The 19,762-nt window shown below is 39.9% G+C and overlaps 1 protein-coding gene across 7 annotated transcripts in view; it reads left to right on the forward strand.

The window, feature by feature from the left end:
- The window catches only part of PDPK1 (3-phosphoinositide dependent protein kinase 1), a 127,443-nt gene that overhangs the window by 8,615 nt on the left and 99,066 nt on the right, over positions 1-19,762 (forward strand). Inside the window, exons 1-2 of one of the 7 annotated variants that reach the window (XM_078152624.1) lie at positions 1,280-1,358; positions 17,434-17,572. The exons of 1 other annotated variant lie outside the window; for it this stretch is intronic. In XM_078152624.1, the coding sequence (XP_078008750.1) occupies positions 17,570-17,572 (3 nt within the window). In that variant the 5' untranslated portion in view covers positions 1,280-1,358; positions 17,434-17,569. Of the gene's footprint in view, positions 1-55; positions 146-1,238; positions 1,359-1,504; positions 1,615-4,540; positions 4,700-17,433; positions 17,573-19,762 lie in introns of those variants that run through there. 5 more of the 7 variants (XM_021006760.2, XM_078152625.1, XM_021006759.2 and 2 more) reach the window with 5 other exon arrangements.

Genomic DNA, 19,762 nt, shown 5'->3' on the forward strand with positions numbered 1-19,762 from the left:
AATGCACTTAACACATCCTGCCTTGTGACAGTTGTTTACATGTCTCACTACTGACTTGACTGTGAGCTAGCTCAACGAAGGCAGGAACCAGGTCTTGGTTATTTCTGTATCTTCCCCCAGTGGCTGGCTGTGCTCTGCAGAAAAGGTTTGTTGAATTGTTCAAATGAATTAACCCTGGGAGGGAAACAAGGTAGGGATTCCGATTCCCCGTAATGACAACTCATGTAGGATCAGAGGATTTAGAGGGGCATTAGAGATCTAGTTCAACCCGCTAGTTTAACAGACGCCCAGAGCGGTGGAGTGAGTGGCTTAGGGTCCCGGAAGAGGTAGAACAGGATTTAAACCCAGTTCTTCCGACTCCAGAGAGTGTTTTTCTTTCCTCTAAAGACGGCGAATTCAGCCTGGGTCTTCCGACCACAGAAGCCCGGCTAAGGGCAGTCGTTATCGCCAAATGACAAAATGAGGTTTCGTGGGTGACAGAATCGGAAAACTGGACCGGGCCTTAGAAATCAATTAGTGCAGCCCCACTTTCCAGATGGGAAAATTGATACCCAGAGTGGGACCTGATTTCTCCAAGGTCGCCGCGCTAGTTGGGGTGCGTGAACTAGAACCATAGATTTCCTCCTCCTAGAAGGCAGGGACTGGCAGTCCCGAAAGCCGACAGGAGCTGAATTTCGGGGAGGCCAGGAGGGCGGCCCTGGGGACGGGTCCTGTGGATTGCAGCGCATCCCCAGAGCCCAGGTGAGCCGGAGGAGGAGAAGGAGGAGGACAAGGAGGAGGAGTCTGCGGCCCAGCCACTCAGCTGGCTGAGGGCAGCACAACCCGCCGCCGCCCGCCCAACACCAGCCAAGCAAACCCGGAAATGCAGCTCCAACTGGAGGGAGGGGGGAGGAGGGCAACTTGCGGCGGACCGAGGCGGGGAAGGGGGTTAGCCCGGGTCTCGGTCCGAGCGACAGGCGGTGCACCCAATAATTGGCGCGCGTCGGCTTCCCGACGCCGGAAGTTCCTCCCTACCGACGGGTGGCGGCGGCGTCGTCGGCGGAGTGGGCGGGTGCGGGGGGGGAGTGGTGACAGGGAGAGAAAGAGAGCTAGAGAGCGAGAGAGTGAGAAGGGAGGGAGAGTGTGTGTATGTGTGTGTGCGTGCGCGCGCGTGTGTGTATGTGTGTGTGTGTTGTGGGGGGGCGGGGGTTGGCAGTGCGGGCGCCCGCAGGATGAGGGCGGCCATTGCTGTGGCTCCACCGCGGGGAGGAAGACTCTGAGGCCGCGAGCTGCGCGCGCGCGCGCGCGCGGGGGGAGGGGGGGAGGCGCCCGAGCCCGAGCCCGAGCCGGGGCTCATGGCCAGAACCACGAGCCAGATCGTGAGTACCGGGGGTGGGGGGTGGGGATGGGGGGGGAGGAGGGAGGGCCCGATTCGGGGGCCGGGTGGGCGGGCGGCCCAGCCCGTTACCTCGCGGGGGAGCCCTTCTGCGCTGGGCCTGGCCCTGGCTTCCCTGGTCAGTGGCGGAGCGAACGCTCTGGGGCTCGGGCCGGGCCGGGGAGGGGGCGGCTGCGGCTGCAGCAGCGGTGCCTCCTAGGACCGGGCTGGGGGCCTCTCGGGCGTCACAGGCCTGACAGGTACGGGGAACGAGGGCACCTCACGCCGGGCCTCACGTGTGTGTGTGTGTGTGTGTGTGTGTGTGTGTGTGTGTGTGTGTGTGTGTGTATAGGTGTAGTGTGCGCGCGTGTTTGGGGGGGCGACACCCGGGCCCCTCCGGAGACCTGGGCGGGGGTGGGGAGGGCGACTTCCTAGCGAGTTTTGGTTCCCAATAAAGTCTAGCTGGCGACTCCCACGCCTTTGGCCGAGCCCTGGTGGGTGTTGGGGGGAGACCCCCATATCACACCCCTAGTTATTGGGCCGGATCCCAGCATCATCCTGGCTTGCGAGCTGTCAGCGGGCTGAGCCACACACGGCCCTCTGAGTGCGTGTGTAAGGTTGAGAGTCAGAGGCAGGGGACCCTGTGGCATAGGCAAGAGGCAGATGGGAACCTTTGGGCAAGTGAGGAGGTAGTCATCGGGGATTGAGGAAGGACAGACACCAGCAGAAAACATGGAGAGAAGGGGGATCAGAAAGCTGCATGAGGACTGGAAAATGTGTGTGTGTGTGTGTGTGTGTGTGTGTGTGTGTGTGTATGTGTATGTATGTGTGGGGGCGGGGGCATGAGTTACTACTACACTTGTGGACTTAAATAACTGCCGTATGAAGGGTCTGTTGACATCCGAGGGAAAGTAGGCCTTTTGAGGAGCAGAGCACGTTAGCTGATTAGTTTGACATATGCCAGGGGTGATGGGAAATCTTTGGCGGGGAGACGGTGTTGAGCGGTTTAGATATTGTCATAGATCAAGGAATAACTCAAATGTAATTTATTTTGATTCTCAGGTGCTTAGGAAATACTTATTTGCTTGTGTGGAAGCCTTATGCAAAAATCTGTCAGTTTTCTTTCTGAAATTGCAGCACTTCAAGTTCTCCACTTTTGTTGAAGGTCCACTTTGGTCATTTTCACCTTGAATGTTTTCCACACATTTTCTCTTATGACTTCAGATGATCTGCAGAGGATAAACAGCATGAGGGTTTATTTTTGTTTTTGAGAGGGAAAAGTTTACGAACTTGATGCCGATCTCCAATTCCTGATTAGGATAGAGGTTGGGAAGTTCTTTCCATAGCGTCTCCCATTACAACAGGGGATTGAAATACTCTTTCCATCATGTTGACTGGTCCCCTGGGGATGCTGATTGGTATTGTGGGAAACCATGTGTAGAGTGGCTCAGTTGAGTTTTGGCAGGGGGACCAAAGTAACTTTAGTGAAATTATGAGTAGAGAAAATGAGGAAGATGGTAAGAAGAAATATCAGCAATTTTAAAAAAAATCCTAATTTTTTCTGGTCCTCATTCAGTAAAAATAAAGCATTTAATTTAGTTCTTAACATTTGCATTTCTAATATTTGATGCTTATTTTTAATTCTCAGAATATATTAGGTTTAAGGATTTATACTCTATTGGATGTGATTGTGAAATGGGTGATGTAATAATTTTTAGACAGGTTGCAAAATCTGTTTTGAGTTAATTCACTCCTCCAACCCCCATAGTGGTGCCAGAGCATGAAAAACTCTTTGAGTTTTTGAGGTGGGTTATTTCCCAAGATTACATTTTTTTGAGATCTTGACTCGATTCCAGATTCCTAAAAGAGGGATCTTCCCAGTTGAGGAAAAAAAAAGGTAGAAGGAAAAAGGGATGAAGTTGGACATTTCAAAATTTCTATGGCAGTATGCTAGAAATGATATGTAGAGGTACAAAATTGCCTTTTTAGTGAGCAGTTAATCAAAAAAAGGAGCAGAGAGCAGTTTTCGCACTGAACTTTCACACAGTGTAATACTCCTGGGAAGAGGGAATATTGTGTGTATAGGGAAAACTAATTTCTTCTCACAGTATTAGTAATTCTACAAGATGTAATCTGATATTTCTTCTAATATTGCAGAACTATGTTAGGATTCAAAAAATCTAAGAAAATTATAAAATAGAGGGCAAGAATCTACATTGAGATAGAAAAGGAAGTGGACTTGCTGGGAGTTAGTTAAATATTTTCCCTTATAAATTTTCCCAAACACAAGTGGCAATATTGTAATAAGAGTATATTGTTTTCAGAATAAACAGTGACAGTTTAGGGAACAAGGTAGTGGATGGAGCATTGGGTTTAAGTTTCCTTCTTTCAGCTTTGTTTCCTGGCTCTGAAGAATAATACGTACTACCTGCCTCACAGGGTTTAGTGCAACTATCAAGTATTTATTAAACAGTGCAGGCCATTGCCTAAACTCTATCGATTAATTAAAACATACCTGTCCTTATAGAGCTTTCATTCTAGTAGGAAAACGCTTTGTAAACAGTTAAGCACTGTTTAAATGAACTATATTATATTTTATTACAATACTATTAAAATGGTTTCACCTGAAAACAGATTTAAGGAAATCTGTCATTTGTCAAGTCAATTAGAATCAGGAATTGCATGGGAAAGTGTTTTGAAAGGGGTTAAAAGCTCTGTAGATGCAAGGTAATATCATATACAAATCTAGATTTCCTTTTGAGCGTAAATGGCCAAAAAAGGAGGCAGAGTGACCGAAGGTAGGAAAAATAGAAGTACAATTAGATATTGAATTTGGTGGGTAGAAGTAGTGTATCTGTTGGACTGCTTAATATTCAGTAGGGCAATTTACTTAAAGAGTTGTTAATGGCAGTGACGCTAACTTTTGAGAGAATGGACTTGAGGGGGGAAGGAATAAAATTTTAATTTAGGAAAGTCAGGACATTTATTTGTTTATTTGGGTAGATAGCTGAACTTTGTGACCTTAGGAGTCAGTTTCAGTCTTATGCTTCCAGAAAACAGCTGGTTGGAACCAAGGCTGTTGTGTGCATCTTTTTAAAGAGATTATATCCTAAAAGAGGGTGTGTGTGTGTGTGTGTGTGTGTGTGTGTGTGTGTGTGTGTGTGTGTGTGTGTGTGTGTGTTCTCGTTGAGGGGAAAGAAGTGTCTTTTGTTACAGCTTAAATGAGAGATTCTAGGAGTCATTATTATTTTTATTATGAGAAGCAACAATGTGTTCCTGTTCCATGAAATATGTAAGGGTCCTGGTGATTTGGAGGGAGATTTTTATAAGAAGACGTAGGCAGAGGTGAATGCTGCACAGGCTACTACCTCCTGTGCTTAGCCTTTTTTTATCTTCTTTTGGGGCCCAGGGAAGGAAGGGATGGTGGCTTGTTCAGAATCACACAGTAACTTGGTGGCAGGCTTGGGACTAAACCTAGGATTCCTAACATCTAGTACTAGACTTTTTCATGCTAGGAACATTCTGTTAGGAAATCAAATAGGTGAGGTGGGAAGAGGAGTGCTGAGACTTTAGCAGCAGAATAGTCTTTTATGAGGATGAAACCCAGAAAGAAACCAGTGTGGCTAATGTGGAGGGAGTTTTGGAGGTCAAAGAGCAAGATGAATTCTCAGGAGCATTAAACCAGGGAGGTAGGAGACCTGGGTGGAGTTTAGCCTTCTTTTGGCCACTTACTGGCTCTATAAACTTGTGTGAATTACACCTTTTTGGGTCCTGAGTTTTCCTTGTTGGTAAAATGAGGATACTACCTTTCTAATATCTATATTTTTTTCTTTTTTTGGTAATTTATCTTGTTCTCCCTGGAATATCTGATTCTCCAACAGCCTTTGATATTGTCCTGTATAGTAAGTTATATGTGTGCTCATAGACTTGTATCTTGGGCCTGTGTGTAGTTTAAGAGTTCCAGTGTCTAGAACTGTGGATGGAGAGGACTAAAAAGAGGTAGGAAGGTGTGACTTCACCAAGTCTTTGACCTGTGTTCTTCCTCTTATAAGTAGGAGAACCACCAGCCTTAGGATGTCAGTGGCTTTTAGGCTTTCTTAGGAATAGCACCAGAGAAGAAAAAGATCCTGGGAAATTGGTCACTATATACTCTTTCCCATGATCCTTTCTTTCCTCCCCTTAATTCCTGGGTACTCCTATCAGTCATCCTATTGAGGAGGGAGTAGGATAGGATACAGTAGAGAACAATTTTGAGAAATTTAGGTGAGTCTAGTTCAGAAGGGTCATTCTTCTTTCTGCCCCTTCTAAGTTGTGTGTTTATTGTTATTGCTAATAACTTGCTTTTGTGAAGTGCTTTAAGATGTATAAAACATTTTATATATACTTATCTCATTTGTTCCTTACAAGATCCCTGTGTTCTAGGTAGTTTTATTTTTTGACCAAGATTCTAATCCTGCTCTGTTAGTGTTTGACTTTATTTTAAGAAGATATTTTTATTGGCATCTTTTATTTTTAAATAATTTCCCAGTGTATCATTCTGTTTTACACCCCTATCATCCTCTTATATAGATGGTTTAAATATTGACTTTATTCAAAGATAAGGAAACTAAGGTTAAAGAGGGGAAAATTACTTGTTTCAGGATTTGAGCTCAGGTTCTCTTGACTCTAAAGCCAGTGCTTTATGTTTTATCACAAGCATTTGTGCTTACCTAACTGAATGACTTTCGCCATTTTCTCATATTCTGGAAGAAGGCATATCTGTAGGACAAACCAGCTCCAAACCACACATGTTATATTTCAGCTCTATGACAGGACAAAATACTCCTTTAACTGTAACACTTAGCAAGGAAATGTTTTTCTTAGCAGGTGTAAGGGTTCAAGACACATATGCTTTGTTTCTCTGATAACAGGTGGCAACCTCAATGCCTATAACAGTTGTTTTGAAGACAGGTTCAAAGGGCAATTAACTTTGAGGAAGTAGCCCACGTGGTATGTGTGATTTTGGGGCATTTATTATTCAAATCTTAGAAACAAGTAAGTTACATGTTTCCAGCTGTCTGGAATCCTTTGCTTGTTCAGCATGACACCAAACTTTTTTTCTTAAGTCCTATGTGAAAAATAGTGGTATAATATTTCAGATAGAGGAGACTATCCATAAAGAATAATAAAATTTTAATTTTATCTATGAAATTCTATCTCTTGCTATTCAAAGGCTCACTTTGAGGTCAGGGACTGTCTTTGTCTTTTTTTGTACCCCTGGTGCTTAGAACAGTGCCTGGCACAGAGTAGGTGCTTAATAAATGTTGATTGATTGATAGCCTGTAGGTGTCGTAAGTTTAGGGCTGGAATGGGATCTTAGAAATCATCTAGCCAAATCCTTTAATTTAACAGGAAAAACAGTGCCCCAAAGAGTTGTCTCCATTTGTATTTTATAAGATGCTTTCCATATGTTCTTATTTGATCCTCCCATTACTCCTGTAAGTTAGGTAGTAGAAGTATTAATAGCCTTATTTTACAGGTCAGGAAACAATCTCAGGTTGCAGAGAACCATGTTTGTTTACATGTTGAGTAAGTGGCAGAGCTGGGATGTGAACCTGAGTCTCTTTAACTTTGTTTAGTGTTATTTTTACAATGCCATGCTGCCTCTAAGGCAGGAGTTCTAAACCTGAGGTCTATGAGCTTAGGGTTTTAAAAAAATTTTAATATTGTTTTTCATATAATTGGTTTCGTTTTATTAAAAAAATCATTGTGAGATTGGGTCCATAAGCTTCATGAACCTTTGCTTTAAGGTTAAGTGACTTACTTGCCCTCAGTTGCATGGCAAGATAGTTGCAGAACAGGGACTAGTGTTTCAGATAGTCTTGGGAAAAGTCTGATTATAAAATCATATCAACTATGGAGAAAGTTCTATTTAGTCTTACTCGCCATTTCTCCCTTCTCCAACCCAGTGAAAGATTTTTTAAAAAAATTATTGTCTACTTTTCTCATGTTTGCCACTATTATTGCTGATGTGCTTATGTTTTCCTGAAATTTAGCTCAGTGAGATGCCTATTCTGATGCTTCATTATCATGGTGTACAATTCTCTAAAGCAATACCAGCAGAGCATGAGCTCTGGAAGGTTCTACTAGACTGGAAAAGCTTCAAGTACAGATCTAGCAATCAATAGTCTGTTGTCCTAGGACTAATGTAGCTAACTGGAGAACATTACCACCAGAAGATTGGCGTCTACAATTGGTTCTACAATTGTAACTCTTGAAAACTATCTAGTAAAGTATAGAGGATCTGCTGTTTCCCCAGTGAAGTTATGAATCCTTGAAGTATAAAATTCTAAGTAATTTTCCTTCCTAGCCTTAAAACTTTTAGGGTATTTAAATTCATTACATATATTTTATGGAAAATTTCATACAGAAGGACTTCTTTTATAGGCATCAAGTCCTGAATCTAGGAATGATAATCTTGCTTTAAATTTAGGAAAAAAAAGCATTGTAAGTACTGTTTATGAAGTAAATCATTGTCTATCTCAGTGAAAATTGATTCAGATGAAAGACTTTTAGCCTGCTTGAAATATTCATTGAATACTTCAACAGTGGAAACCCAGTTGGAAAGAAACCTAGGCCTAATTTTTAAACTTGGTTTTTCATTTTCAGGATTGAATTTAATGGAGCTGTGTGAGGAAGTGACATTTAAGGTACCTCTAAAACAGAAGACTTCTCATTCTTAGTATCTTAGGCAGCTAGGGAGCATAGGGGATAGGGAGCATAGGGAGTTAGGAAGATCCAAGTTTAAATACATCCCCAGACACTTAACTAGCTGTGTGTTGCTGGGCAAGTCACTTAACTTCTGTTTGCTCAGTTTCCCTAACTGTAAAGTGTGATGATAATAACACTAGGGTTAATAATAACTAGGATTGTTGTAAGGATTTAAGGAAATGATATTTGTAAAGCACTTAGTGGCATGTGATAAACACTTCCTTCTTTCCTTCTTGCTGATAGTTTTTGTTGCCACCAATCTAAGGATTAATAGGATTGGCAGTCATATTATTATTGATTCAGAGCTGGAAAAGAAATTAGAAACTCTCTTGTTGAACTTTCTCATTTTGTAGAAGAAACTGAGGCTGTGTGAAAAGTGACTTGCCCAAGGGAATGTAGGTAGTAAGCAGCAGAACTATGATTCCTACTTTGATCATTCTTAACAAGCAGTTCTTTTCTTTCTCTCTCCCCCATTGAAAAAGAGAAGCAAGACCCTTGTAACAAATATGCGTAGTCAAGCAAAACATTCCTGTGTTGGCCATTTGGCCTGTTTTAAAATGTTGAGTGAACTTTTATAGCAGCCTTCATTTTTTTCCCCCTCTGCTTCCATCTTGATTATTGCTGCTAGTTCCAGCACTTGGGCTGGCATGTACTTTCTTTACGTAGCTAAATGGAGCAGTGGATAGTGTTAGGCTTGGATCAGGAACACCTGAATTTGAATTCTGCCTCAAATAGTTGCCAAATATTTGGCCTTTAACCTCTCTTTGCCTAGGTGTTGTCATTTGTAAAATGAGGATAATAATAGCACCTGCCTCTCTCAGAGTTATTGTGAGGATCGGTTAAGTAAGATGTACATCACTGCAAACCTTAAAGTGCTCTAAATGCTAGCAGTTGTTTCTCTCTGTCTCTTGCTTTCAAAACTTTCCTGGTTGCTGAAGAATTAAGGTTCTTCTTAATTTGACTGTCAAGTGTAACCCACTTGCTTCTATGTTGAAACTCTACTCATTACATCAACCCTACACCCTAAGTGTATTGTTCCTTACTACCCCAGGGCCACCTCCCTTGTTTTTTTCTTTACTCTTTGTGTCCTAAGTTTCTTACCTTCTCATATCTTCTCAAAGCCCTTATTCTCTGTCTGAAGAAGTTTCTTCCTAATGGGAATAGTGATGTTAACCAAATGGAGTTTTGTAGCATGGAGCAGGCATTGGATCATAAAGAGTGCTGTTCATTGGATCATTAAGAGTACTTGATCTTCTGTTTAATTCTTGTTACAACTTGTTTATCTAAGTTTGTGCAACACACACACACACTGTGATGGATTAGCTCGGTATGTTGGTCCTCTTAACTGATGTTGGTCATATAATCTGAACATTATAATTCACTTACAGAGGTAATAGTTTAGTCTTGGAAAAATAATAGGCATATAATGCCTTTAAAGCTGGCAAAGGAGACTGTTATTTGAGTTTGATGATGAGCTTGGTATCATTTTACAGATGAAGAAACTGAGGCTTAGGCCAAGTGACTTGCCCAGGGTCACAGAGCTAGTAGGTTTAAATTCTCTTGGATTAGATTTGTAAGACTCTGTAGGAAAAAAATATTTTTTATAACCTTTGGCTAAGACTTGTTATCTTAAAAGCCAAATCCCATATTTAAGACATCTTCTAAACCAGTTGTTTTCTTCCCAAATAACTTCTGAACCTCTTGACTTCAGAACGAAGCGGTGAATTAGACACAACCAGTTCCCTGTATTCTCCAGTTTCTTGTCCAAGACATGAATGAATTAAAAAAATAAATTTCTTAAGCACTTACTGTATACAAAGCATTGTGCTAAGCACTGGAGCTATAAATAGAAAAGGAAGACAGCTCCTACTCTAAAGGAGCTCCCTTTCTGGTGGGGGAGATAGCACATGTGTAAAGTTTCAGCTGCAAGTCAGGTCTCATTGTCTTTAGGATGCCAGTGGCAAAACAGATGGTAACTCATTCCTCTAATGTCATTTCCACTGATAAAATTATATCAGTTTCTGATGTTGAACAGTAGACATTAGTGGCAAGAACTTTCTTTTCTGGATCTTTAGTAGCTGTGGCTATAGTCCTTGCAGGGTTTGCCATGCTGCATCTCCACCGAGGATCTTCACAGGCTGATGGATGAGGGTACTGAGTACTGGGTTGGAAGTATTTCTGTTCCCAATACTTGAATTCAGGGTCCTGAGCTCTCTGCACTAGACTTCTTATTCTTTGGTAGTACTCTGGAGTTTCTTTTAGCTTTTAGTTTTCTTTTAGTATCATTTGTGCCTATGTGAATCACTAGAATTGGTAGTAGCCATTTGTTTTGCTAAGGTATTTCTTATGTCTTGGATATATGCCTCAAAAACAACAGACTTGTTATCATTATGAAGCTAACAAATAGCTGCCTTGGTACCCTTGAGGAGGGAATCATCAGTCACCATTTTTTGCTTCTTTCTTAAAACCTTAGCAAATGATCCTTCTCATGCTTCTGTGGCTCTATTATATTATTTCTTGTAAGACAAGCACCTGCTTGCTTCTCAGAGCATACAGCTGTCTCCTCTCTAGAAAGAGCCTCAAATTGATCAGCAGATAAGGTAGACTTGGGGGTATGCTCTAGATACAGTTTTCCTAGATGTTTTAGTAAAACATTTGGATAAAGTATCTCATAATATGTGGAAAATATGGGATGATACAAGAATAAGTGAGAGTGCTGTTAAATGGATTTTGAGTGGACAAATGGCCAGACTCAAAAAATAGTTGTCTTAGCAGGAGGTCTCCAGGGTAGTGCTCCAGGGATCTGTGCTTGGCTCTGTGCTGTTTAACATTTTTATTGTTGATTTGGCTAAAGGCATAACTAGCATATTTATATTCACATGAGCTAAGAGGAGTGACAGAGTCAGGATCCAAATAGATCTGGACAGGTGAGAGCATTGGTTTGAATATAATAAGATGAAATTTAGTAGGGATGAATATTGAGTCTTATTTTTAGGTTCAGAAAATCAGTTTTACAAGGTGAGTGAGGCATGGCCAGACCGCAGTTTGGAAGACATCTGACATATCTGGGGGTTTTGTTGGATTAAAAGCTCAGTAGGAGCCAGCAGTGTAATGTGGCAGTTAAAAAGCTCATGGGTTACGTTGAGAGGCAGCTTCTAGGAATAAGGAGATTCATCTGTACTCTGTCCTGCTCAGACCATATCTGGAGTATTATGTTCAGTTTTGGATGCACAGTTTAAGAAGGACATTGTACTGATAAGTATTATAGAAGAGGGTAGTCAAGCCTTTATCAGAAATACTTGCTGTAAAATTTTTTTCACAGTTAGGATTAGTGACTATTTCCCTTCATCCTTTTATTTCTACATTTATTCTACAGACTCCTTTTACTTGTCCATGCTCAAAAGCATTTTGTTTCTGACAAACACCCCCCAAATTGGCCCTCCCTTCTGTCAGCCCCCCTGTCTTATCCTATTCCTATTTTCCTGTAGGGTAAGATAGCCTTCTGTACCCAATAGAGTGTATGTTACTCTCTCTTTGAGCCTATTCCAATGAGAGTAAGGTTCATGTGTTCCCCCTCACCTCCCTTATTTTCCCCTCCACTATAGAAAGCTATTTTGGGCTTCTTTTATGTGAGATAATTTGCCCCATTCTACCTCTCCCTTTCCTCTTCTCCCAGTTCATTCCTCTTTCTTACCCCTTAGATAATCATCCCATTATTTTCAACTCACAACTGTGCCCTCTGTCCATGTACACTCCTCCTAACTTTCCTAAAAATGAGAAAGTTCTTACGAGTTACAAGTATCCTTTTCCCTTATAGGAATGTAAACAGTTTTACCTTATTGAATCCCTTAGGATTTCTCCTTCCTGTTTACCTTTTTATGCTTCTGTTGAGTCATGTATTTGAAAGTAACATTTTCTATTCTAGTTCTGATCTTTTCATTACGAATACTTTTCAAGGGCCTTTGTTTCATTAAATGTATATGTCCTGTTCCCCCCCCCCAAAAAAAGGGATTATACTCAGTTTTGCCAGGTACATGATTCTTGGTTGTAGTCCTAGCTCCTTTGCCCTCTAGAATATCATATTCCAAGCCCTCCAATCCTTTAATGTAGAAGTTGTTAAATCTTGTGTTGTCATGACTGTGCCTCCATGATATTTAATTGTGTCTTTTTGGCTGCTTATCATATTTTCTCTTTGACATGGGAGCTCTGGGATTGGGCTATAATGTTTGTGGGAGTTTTCATTTTGGGATCTCTTTTAGGAGGTGATAGGTAGAGTCTTTCAATTTCTGTTTTACCCTCTGGTTCTAGGATATCAGGGCAGTATTTCTTGATAATTTCTTGAAATATGATGTTTAGATTCTTTCTTTGATCGTGGCTTTCACTTAGTCCAATAATTCTAAATTAGCTCTCCTGGATCTGTTTTCCAGGTTTTTTGTTTTTCCAAAGAGATATTTCACATTTCCTTCAAATTTTTCATTCTTTTGATTTTGTTTTATTTCTTAATGTCTCATGGAGTCATCAGCTTCCACTTGCCCGGTTCTAATTTTTAAGGAATTATTTTCTTTATTGAGCTTTTGTACCTCCTTTTCCCTTTGGCTAATTCTACTTTTTAAGGAGTTCTTTTTTCTGTGAATTTTTGTACATCTTTTTCCAGTTGGCCAATTTTGCTTTTTAAGATCTTCTCTTCATTGGATTTTTGTGCCTCTTTTACCATTTGGTCTATTATGTATTTTGAGGTGTTATTTTCTTCAGCCTTCTTTACTAAGCTCTTGACTCTTTTTTCTTTTCTTTTCTTTTTTTTTGAGCTCTTCCTTAATCTCTTCCAGGAACTCTAGTTGAGGGTTTTTTTTTTTTTGATGAGGCAGTTGGGGTTAATTGACTTGCCCCAAGTCACACAGCTAAGTAAGTGTGTCTGAGGTCGGATTTGAACTCAGGTCCTCCTGACTCCAAAGCCAGTGCTCTATCCACAGTGCCACCTAGCTGCTCCCCCTTGACTCTTTCTTCATGATTTTTCTTGTATCACTCTCATTTCTTTTCCTATTTTTACCTTTGCTTCTCTTATGTGAGTTTTAAAAATTCTTTTTGAGCTCTTCCAGGAATATTTTTTTGGGCGTGAGACCAATTTACATTTTTCTTTGAGGCTTTGGATATAGGAGTTTTGACTTTGTTGTCTTCTGCTGAGTTTGTGTTTTGAACTTTTCTGTCACCATAGTAACTTTCTGTCAGGATTTTTTTTTTGTTGTTTGCTCATTTTTCCAGCCTATTTCTTGATTTTTAAACTTTGTGTTAAAGTTGGGCTCTGATCCCAGGGTGGAGGGGGCACTGTCCTAAGCTTTGGGTTTTTTGTGCAGCTGTTCTCAGAGCTAGTTCTGAGGGTCTGTAATTTTTCAGTTCTCCCAAGGTGGTAAGGAAACCAGTGTGTCCACTTTTCTTCTGGCCTGTACTCTGGCGTGTGAATGACCACAAGCACTCTTTTTTGCCCTGAAACTGTTACCCAGGTCTCAGTTCCCATGCAGCTGCAAGCTCTGGTGTGCTGCTGCTCCTCCTTGCCCTGGGAATGTGACCTGAATCAGTGTATGGGCAATGCAACAGAGTCCTACCCCCAGTACTAGCAAAGGGACCACTGTAATCTCTTTCTGACCAGTTGTCTGACCCCCTTACCTTCTGTGGAAGTTGCTGATTCAGTCACTTCCTCCAGGTCTGCTGCTGGTTTGCTGGGGTTTGGCCTGTGTGCGTAGCCTGTGCTGGACTGGAGTTCACTCTCACTCCAGTGTAATAGACCTTTCCTGCTGGCCTTCTAAGTTGTCTTTGGCTGGAAAATTGTTTCACCCTGTCCTTTTGTGAGTTCTGTTCCTCCAAGTTTTGTTTTGAGGCAGTATTTAAAGTTGATTGGAGGGGAATTTGGGAGAGCTCAGGTGAGTCCCTTGCATTTTTTCTGCCATCTTGGCTCCAAAACTCACTTTTTTCAGGCTATATCAAAACCGTTGCCTGGGTCTGAACATCTTTACCATACTAAGACACTAACCTAGAAGTGTGCTTTGGGCATTTTTGTTTCCAGATGGCCTCGAAGTCTTGTCCCCATTAGGTAATGATGAACTCTAATTACCATATATACTGAGAAGCAGATTTGTTCCAGAGTTACAGAAATTCCTAATTGGATGTGGAATACTGAAATACGATCTTGTACTATTCCATATGTCATGAAAGATTTAAGAAATCTATCCACTAGGTGGAATTAAGCCTCATTAAAAATCTATAATCAAGATTAGATTTGGAGAGAGAGAAAAAAAAACCCCAAAGGTTTATTTAACAGCCCATGTGATAAAAGTAGTTTCAAGATGAAGAATTAGAAATATATCAAAATCTTGTGAATTCAGTGCCAAATCTTATAAAGCTAGTTATTACAGTAAAAGGAAGACACATTGCATTTGGAAAGTTTTTTGGAGATCTAAATAACTCCAAAAATTTATTGTATAAGCTAATAAATTTGATTATCTTACTTTGTCCCAGTTAATTCATATACCATTGTAAATGCCAGAGGAGATATAAACTAAAGGCAGCAGTTGAGGGGGGAAGGAATTTTTTTATGCTTCATGGATACCTCTGAAGCACTATTTATTTGGAGAATTGACGTCTCCCTATATTTTTACAAGATTTGAAATGAGTTGGATGCAACTACTTCTAAGCATTAGTGAATTCTTTTACCTGCTGCATTTGGGTGTGGATTATAAATAGTTGAGAATCCTTGAAACCAGGCAAATCACTCTCTTTGGGCATCAATTTATTTTGTAAACTGAGGAAATTGGGGTACGTTTATTTCTAAGTTTCTCTGTAACCCCAAATTTTATATATTAAGTGATATAACCATTTACCAGAAAACATGGTTTAGTGGAGAGATGACTTGAGTTTGAATCCCCACTCAGATTTGTTACTTTGAATAAGTCATTTAAACTTTTCCAGTCCTCAGTTTCCTTCTCTTTAAAATGGAGTAAGTGGTGCCTGACAAAGTAAATTTGACCTTTAACATCCCTTCCAGATGTAAATCTTGGGTCTTATGATGCTATGAACATAAGGGTAAATAGGAAGTTTAATAAAGCCTGTAAAGTACCTCAAGAGGTTAATTAACATGGTTTGCCATAGGATTAGAGAAGAATTCTTGTTTATTTGCCACAATTACCCCATACTAGTTTTAAAGGAGAACCATACTTTTTCTTTCTGATGTTGAGGAAAAAATTCCTGAGTTCTGTAGCAAATGTAAAACCTCAAGAAACCTTTTAGTGAAGCCTTTTGAATAAAATGTAACAGAACTAGACTTAAAAATTCCAGAGCAGAATTGGTTCCACAGAAGCAGAATGGCTTGGCAGAAAGAGTGCTTAATTAGAATTAGGAAACCTGAGTTTGAATCCCAGCTTTTCCATCTACATGTTTGATTTTGGGCGAGTCTCTTAATCTCTTTGGGCTTCAGTTTCCTCATCTGTCAAATGAGACGCTTAGATTAAATGGTCTCTACAGTCCCTTTTAGCTTTAGCTTTACCATTCCATAATTCTAGGAAATCACTCTTAGCTTTCAAATGCATTTCTAGATAATTCAGAATTATGTGGTCAGCACTCTTAGAAAGACCATTTATAGTCCTTTCCCCCTTCCCCCCTCAGCCAGTTTTATAACTGACAAAACTGAGGCCAAGAGATTGATCTCTTTGCTGCCTGGTTAGCTCATGGATTTACATTTAGTCTTTTTTTTTTTTCTCCTAAAGCAGGTGCATTACCTCTTCACTTGTGTTAATGTGATGATTTTCATTTTTTCTCAACAACTTTTTAAATTTTCTTTTATTCTCTCCTCTATGTTTCATACATTTGAACCTCCGCTGGTAATGCTTGTTAGCACATGGGCTTTTGGTCACAAAGATGTCTAGTGTAGTACTGTCAAATTTAAATAGAAACAGATCCTTGTGGGCAGCATAGCTTAGAAAACCGCAAATTAACACTATTTACATTATTTTGTATTTTTAGTTATTTTGTTAAACATTTCCCAGTTAATGCTGTAATCTGTTTGGATCCAAGGTGGTCTAGAGTTTGACACTTCTGGTTTGGTGGAAACCAAATCTTGAAGTCAGAAGACCTGAGTTCAATTCTGGACTGACCGTTAGTAGTCAGTGTGACTAGTTAGCCACCTTAAATTTCCTGAGCCTTGGTTTCTTTATCTGTAAAATGAAGTATAGGCATACTGTAAGGATATTGTAATTCCAGACTATCGCAATAAAGCAAATATCTCAATAAAGCGAGTCACAAAAATTTTTTTTGTTTTCCAGTGCATATAAAAGGTTTTTAAAAAATTTTTTTCTTCTTTTTTTTTTTTCTTGATGAGTCAGTATGGGATTAAGTGACTTGCCCAGAGTCACGCAGCTAGTGAGTATTATGTGTCTGAGGTCAAATTTGAACTCAGGTCCTCCTGACTCTGGGTTTGATGCTGTATCCACTGCACCACCTAGGTGCCCCTGGATATAAAATTTTTGTTTACACTATACTGTAGTCTGTTAAGTGTGCTATGGTATTGTGTAAAAAAAAACCCCCCACAAACAACAAACCAGTGTATATAACTTAATTAAAAAATACTTTATTGCTAAAAACTGCTAACCATCATTTGAACCTTCATTGAGTTATAATCTTTTTGCTGGTGGAGGGTCTTGCCTTGATGTTGATGGCTGCTGACTGATCAAGGTGGTGGTTATTGAAGGTTGGGGTGGCTGAGGCAGTTTCTTAAAATAAGACAACTGTGTAGTTTGCTGCATCAATTGATCCTTTCTTCACTTGAACACTTAGAGGCTATTGTAGGGTTATTAATTGGCCTAATTTCAATATTGTTGAGAGGGAGGCACACAGAAAGAGAGAGAGATGGGAATAACTGGTTGGTGATCACTTAGAAAACACACATTTATATGGACACAGTTCTTGGTACCCCAAAACAATTGCAGTAATAACATCAAACATGATTGATCACAGATCACCATAACAAATATAATAATAATGAAAACGGTTGAAATATTGGGAGAATTACCAAAGTGAGACAGGGAAACAAGATGTGAGCACATGCTGTTGGAAAAATAATGCCAATATACATACTTGATGCAGGGTTGCCACAGACCTTCAATTTGTAAAAAATGCAGCATCTTCAAAGTGCAATAAAATGAGGTATCCTTGTATATTAAGACAAGAGTTACCTATTTTACGTAGTCATTTTGAGGAAAATACTTTGTAAACCTGAAAGAGTGATTTAAATATATTATTCTTGATAAAAACATTGGCTAAATAAAAACTATTATTTTCCATAGGGTTGAATGGGAGCTCAGTGACCACCATCTAGACCATCCTGAACCTCAAATCAAATTTCCTCCACTACATTCCTGGTCAAGTGGTCATCCAGACTTGCTTTGAAGATCAATAGTGAAGGGGAACTTACTACTTTTTATGGTAGCCTATTTTACTTTTGGATAGTGCCAGTTAGTTTTTCTTTTAAGTAAAGCTTAAATTTGTCCTCCTGAATTTTTACATTTCTTCTTGTTCTGCTGCATTCTGTGTGAAAGCACTTCAACTAATTTGAGGACAATATAAATCTTTTCTTTTTCAGAACACATCTCTAGTTCTCTCAGCTGTTCCTCATAGTATGATCTCAAGGCCTGTTACTCTTCTGGTTCTGGTTGTCTTCCTTTGGAGGTTCTCCAGATTATCAATGTCCTTTGTAAGATAGGACACCCAGAAGGGATGTAATTTTCTAAACATGTTCTGACCAGGCAGAATTGAGCAGACTTTCTGGTTCCTGTCACTATTCCTCTCAGTGCACCTATGATTACTAGGCTCTTAGCTACCAATCATATTCACTTAATTGACTCGTGTTGAACTCCTCATGTACTAACACCCACTCCCCCCCCCATTTTCTTTAGAACTGTACTCTAGCTAATCTTTTCCCATCTTGTATTTGTGAGTTAATTTCTTGAACTTATTTTACATTTATTCCTTTTCTAAATTTAATTATTGAGAAACAAGCTGCTATTTATAACCATTCTCAAATACTCCAATTTTTTAAATGTTGTGGGTTTTTTTTTAAAGCCAGCTTATTCCATTGTCTTTAACAAAGTGAATGATGTCAAGGAATGGAACAGATGTTATGGTATTTTTAACTTCTACACAAAATTGATTTAACTTTGTGTTTATACATTTCATGTTAAGTGCAGCACAGAATGTGCTGATACAATTCATGCACCCAATCAAATTTGACCTTGTTTGCTTCTACTATGTTAAATAATTGCTGTCCTGCATTCGATATCATATGCTGTATGTTGGTCTCACTTTTGTTGACTTTATTTGAACTGTATTTTCATTGGAGAAAGTGGAAAAAACAGATGTATTTATGTAGGAGTGTACTTGAAAATACCCAGCAACTTTGATTGCTTCATGATGTCTTCCAAAAGGGTCTTGTCTTCCACTCCCACCTTAGTGGCATACTGCATGGTTTGAAAAATGCTGGTCTAACTTGATCTCTCAGTTATAGTTAGTAGGTGCAGAGTGATATAGTGACATTATTCCTATTAACTTTCATCTTATGAAGTTTAGCCAGTGTTCTCGCCTGTTGAGATATTTTTTAGGCTGGTTGTCATCTTATGTTAGTTATCCCTTATTGTGTTATCTGCACATTTGATAATTGGGAGCAGGCCAACCATTCCCTTTGGCAAGTCATTGATAAAAATGTTTAAAAGCATGGGGATCAGTACAGATCCTTGAAGCACTCCCTTGGAAGCATTCTTCTAAGTTTATATCAGCCCATTAGTGACTCCCTTTTGGGTGTTCTAAATTTACCTAACTATGCTGTTGTCTAGCCTATCCCTCTATTATATCTAAAAGAGTAGTAGGAGAGATTGTTTGTCAACATATAGGTATCTATATGTCCCATCTACTTTGTGCAATGATCTTTTATCTTCTTCTTTATCCCAGTTAGTTTTAAACCTCCTCTTTTTGTGATTAGCATTCTTAGCAGCTGCCGCTCATTCTGATGTCAGTGCTCCAGACGTTATCCTTACCAGATTGTGTCTTGATTTTATATTCATTCCTTTTTTATTTAACCTTCCTTCTATGTTCTGTATGTGTTTTGCAAATCTAAGATGGGTAGTTACTTCTCTATACATTTACATTTGTCTCTTTAGATAGCTTCCTCTTTTCTTCATCACGATTATTATTTTTTTTTTTTAGGCAGTTGGGGTTAAATGATTGCCCAGAGTCACACAGCTGGTAAGTGTCAGATTGGTCTGAGATCACATTTGAACTCAGGTCCTTCTGACTTCCACTGCGCCACCTAGCTGCCCCTCTTCATCACAGTTATTTCTCTTTGTGTCTTCAGAATGCAATTTCAGAGCGCCATTTCTTTCTCGGTGCTTTTCTTCCCTTTTGGGATGACTTCTCTTGTGCGATTTTAATCCATTGGTTCCTAACTATCCTATCTTTGAACTCTTTGAAATCTCTTCTCAAGTCCAGGGTGTATATTAAGCTATACCTGACTTCCCTTTCCTCTCTTATAAATTCTAAATTGGAGTTGTTACTTCCCTTGAGGTTTCTGTCATTTTCATTTCAGCAGCATTGTTGGTGAGAGATAGATCTGGAATTGGAGTT

This window comes from Phascolarctos cinereus, unplaced genomic scaffold (genome assembly GCF_003287225.1).
Source record: "Phascolarctos cinereus isolate Bilbo 61053 unplaced genomic scaffold, phaCin_HiC Scaffold_4;HRSCAF=312, whole genome shotgun sequence".
In the NCBI taxonomy this organism is placed as follows: domain Eukaryota; kingdom Metazoa; phylum Chordata; class Mammalia; order Diprotodontia; family Phascolarctidae; genus Phascolarctos; species Phascolarctos cinereus.